Genomic DNA, 4,527 nt, shown 5'->3' with positions numbered 1-4,527 from the left:
TAACTGTAATATTATAATTTTAAAGTTCATTTTCTTACTGATAACTTATATATTATTTTAATAACTATGAATATATAACTGTGACATTTGAATCTCATAACCTAGGTATAAGGTCAAGCATAAAAAATTATGAATTCAAAGATTCTTAAAGACAAAAAAGGGCACTTATTTAAATATTTCAAAACTGCATCCAAATAACTATTAAGTCATTGACAAAATGTATTAAATATAAATATCTAGAGAATGAGCTAATTCATTTCATATAATCATAAATTTTCAAAAGATACAGTGAAAATTAGAGAAATTGAATTCTCAGTTTTTCACGTTATTATATGTAATAAATAACGTTTTTTAATCAAATATCTTCAAATGTCGTTTGGTTTGAAAATTGTTTGGAATGCAAAAATGATAAACATCATTTAATAAATATAATAAAATATGCTAAAATAATATCGATTTCTGAACTAAAATAGTTACACATCAGCTTTATAATTTTTCTTAATAATAATTGCATCCGAATCAATCTGCGAAGGCTTTTTCAAATGAATTTTAATGAAGCTACATGTATTTAATTGATAGGAATATCGTTAGCACAGTCAAAATTTTTAAATTTTTTTACGATTCTTTAGTAAGTTTCAAAAATGGGTATTTTGAATTTGATTTGTTTGAAAAAGCATTACACAAATTTTGTACAAAAAATAATACACAGTACAGTCATTTTAATGTGATCATTGCCAACTTTTGACGTCAACGGTAAATAACCAATCGAAAAAGGCACGTATTGTCTGCAAATTTGGGGGATAAATAAAGTGTGTTGTAAGCATTGGGAAAACATTTCAGTTCTTGCAGTCATGCAGAAATGGAGCGATTTATCAGCCGCAAAAAAGGGCATGATCATTGGCTTTTGGGCCAAGAGTGGTAGCATTTCCGAAATGGCTAATTTTGAAAAATGTTCGAAGGTCTCCAAAGTAAAAGTACATCGTGAATGGCAAAATGGCACTATCCAAAATCAGCGAAGTGACAAATGTGGTACACCACAGGCCATGGATAGTAGAGGTGAGCGACGGTTGCGGAGATGCGTACGGACAAATAGACGTGCAACCGTTGAGCAACTGACCACTCAAATGAACCAAGGGGCTACCAACAATGTCTCCACAACGACGGTTCAGCGAACGTCGCTGCGTATGGGCCTCTGCAGCAAACCCCACCTATGCTGACTGCTGTTCATCGGCAACGAAGGCTGGAATTTGCACGCCAGTACCACAATTGGACTTTCACTGAGTGACGACAAGTGACTTTTTCCAATGAATCAAGTTTTATGCTCCATCGGACAGATGGACGTTGGCATACACAGCTTGAAACGTCTGAAAGCAAACACCCTGCAACAATTGCCGGAAGAATCCAAGCTGGAGGAGGGATCAGTATTGTCTGGGGAATGTTTCCATGGTATTCTTTGGGTGTCCTCATTATTGTGGAAGGCATGATGGATCAACAAAAGTATGCATCTATCCTTGTGGACCATGTTCACCCCTACATGCGAATTGTTTTTCCTCAGAATGATGGAATCTACCAGCAGGATAATGCGACGTGTTATAAAGCTCGCAGTATTCATGCGTGGTTCGAAGAGCACTAGGAAGAGTTTACCGTACTTCCTTGGCCAGGAAATTCCCTGGACTTGAGCCCAATCGAGAATCTGTGGGGTTACCTCGATCGGGTTGCTCGCACCATGGATCCTCACTCGAGTAACATAGCGCAGATGTCCATGGCATTGGAGCTGGCATGGCTCAACAACCCAGTGAACACATTCAGGAACCTAATTAACTCTCTTCCTGCACGTCTCGCAGCTGTCCGCTCTGCGAAAGGTGGTTATTCTGGATTTTGACAGGTAATCACATTAATGTCACTGGACCATGTATCTGTCTCCAATTCCCTATGCCATTTTGTTTCTATATCGATCCAAATATAAAGGAAAAACGTAGAAAGTAATTTTTTTTCAATATATGATGTTTCTATAACGTTCACACAAGTAGAAGGTAATAAATTCATAGAAAAGGGAGCTGAAAACTAAGAGCTTAAATATTATTCGATTTAGAAATTTTGTTTCACAAAATAGGTTTTTAAAAATCCCATATTTTTTTGGAAATTATTATTAACTTACGGTTTCACTTGGAAATATTAAAAAAAAGTTATCTTTGTTTGGCTAGACTGAAACCTAAGATTCTTTTTTAAGAAAATCAGATTTACGGTGTAAAAAAAAGTTGCATATCGAAATCCTTTCTCTAGTCGATCATAGCAAATAATGAAATTGTTTCTATAAATATTACATTATTGTCTGCTAGGCTACACATGAGCGTATCAATATTGCAATATTGTAAAATAAATGTTTGAGGCAAAAGTTTGTAATGAAAAAAATTAAATCATCAATTTTCTACTTGTTTAGTGCTTTTAGCATGATAAAATGTGAAAGCAACTTACTGCAAATTTAAATTCCTGTTGCCTATTATCAGAAATTTTTTATAAAATGTTTTTACCATATCCTTCAATATTCGCAATACTGCAAGTTCCCTTAAATATATAGTTACAATATTGTGGAGCATTTGATGTTTGGAATTGTTCAACGGGCTACAATTTTATTAATTTTGAATAGCAAAATATACACATTTACATGCAGCTATAAAATATAACTTAGAATCCATAGAATCACATTTAGCTCTTGACTGCATAGCTGTATTCTTTCATTGTAGGAAATATACCATACAATAGACTCAACCATAAATTCTGCTAAGATTTATTATTTTTGATATATTTTCTTGATTGTCATTTTAAACTCTTAATGAGAATTAAGTGAGACCAATATTATTTACTTTTTTCATTCGTAGAGGTTCATAAGAAAAGCCAAACGTTTCTAAAAACTACTAAGGATGATATGTCGGTACTCTTAGATTTGATACTATTAACATATCCATAGCAATTACATTTTAGTATATTAATGTTTGGATTTTTTAACCTTAATATACCTTAATTTGCATCTTATATTGTAGAATCGGATTATTAATTCGAATCATAATCCATAGTGAATTATTGATTGTGGGTTTATTTCTGAGTTTTTTCTGCACTAAAAAATTTGAAAGGTTGCTCTTTCCTGTGATATACATTATACATTGTGTGTATATTTTTTTAACCTTCTAAGCATCATCATAAATCATATCGAATTATTGATTGTGATTTCATTTCCCAGTTTTTCCTTCACTAAAAGTTAGAACGATTGCTCTTTTCTATGACTTACGTAATACATTTTATGTATACATTTTTTAATCTTCTGGGCAATATTTTAAATTGATTTAAACAAAGCGAACTGGTTACGATATGAAGAGCTAATCTTTGAATGATCGCTAAGCCTTTTTTGATAATCCAATCTGTAAATGTTGCTTTTCCTGGTAGTTGTTAATAATGCTCAACAGCAGACTCTGGAAACAGTTTAAATAAGTGACTAAGAGAAATTATATAAGGTAAAAGCAACCAAAAGAAGTCACATAGTGTATTTATTATATGCAAATAAGTTCATCCCGTGCTTTGAAAATTTGAAAGGTTGTTCTTTTCTGTGATATACATTATACATTTTGTGTATATTTTTTTAACCTTCTAAGTATCATCATCATCATAAATATCATCATAATTCATATCGAATATTGATTGTGATTTCCTTTCTGAGTTTTTTCTTCACTAAAAATTAGAACGATTGCTCTTTTTCATGACATACTAAATACATTTTATGTATACATTTTTTAATCTCAATTTTAAATTGATTTAAAGAAGGTGAACTGGTTACGATATGGAAACATTAATCTTTGAATGATGGCTAAGCCTTCTTTGATAATCCAATCTGTAAATGTTGCTTTTCCTGGCAGTTATTAGCAATGCTCAACAGCAGACTCTGTGTAGATTGGAAACAGTTTTCAAAACAGCTGTATTTTTAAATTTACGTTCCTTTTTGTAACGACTAAATATATCAAGTACAATTTACACAGGATATTAATATATTTCAGTATTTTTTTTTTCATTTTATCGTTTGTAAATGATCATTTAATAGAATTTAAATTTTGTTCTAAATTATTAATGAAAACTTTCATCATAACATCAATTTCTGCTCCAAAGTGATACTCTTTTCTTTTTTTTTTTTTTTAATTGTCTTACACGAGCATGATTTTCTTCATAAAATAATAATACAAAACTTCATCAATAATTAATAACGCTTGATAATCTGATTATTGGAGTAATAGACTAGTTATGTACTGACAGATTTATTTACCTTATAAATTATTTTATAGAAATTAATTCAACCATTAAGCAAATAAATGATTAAAAATCATGTTCTAAAAATCATTTCGGATATTTTGATTAAAAAAAGCTTCTTATAATACATCAAAATAAAAAAATGTCAATTTTCTATCATTTTAATTTAGAACTTGCAAATCTAATTATGTCATGACTCTTATAAATGAAATTCTATAGATAAAACAACATATT

General features: G+C 30.9%; 1 protein-coding gene across 1 annotated transcript; it reads left to right on the top strand.

The window, feature by feature from the left end:
* Positions 1-851: 851 nt before the first annotated feature.
* On the top strand, positions 852-1,217 carry LOC129985044 (uncharacterized). Its single transcript, XM_056094970.1, has one exon. The coding sequence runs from the start codon at positions 852-854 to the stop codon at positions 1,215-1,217; it is 366 nt and encodes a 121-aa protein (XP_055950945.1).
* Positions 1,218-4,527: the final 3,310 nt, after the last annotated feature.

This window comes from Argiope bruennichi, chromosome 9 (genome assembly GCF_947563725.1).
Source record: "Argiope bruennichi chromosome 9, qqArgBrue1.1, whole genome shotgun sequence".
NCBI classification, from domain to species: Eukaryota; Metazoa; Arthropoda; class Arachnida; order Araneae; family Araneidae; genus Argiope; species Argiope bruennichi.
The sequence above is the reverse complement of the archived record's forward strand: the minus strand, read 5'-3'. Positions and strand labels throughout refer to the sequence as shown.

What these genes read in the sequence shown, in the direction of transcription:
- LOC129985044 (XM_056094970.1), top strand. Translation starts at nt 852, where the DNA reads ATGCAGAAATGGAGCGATTTATCAGCCGCAAAAAAGGGCATGATCATT.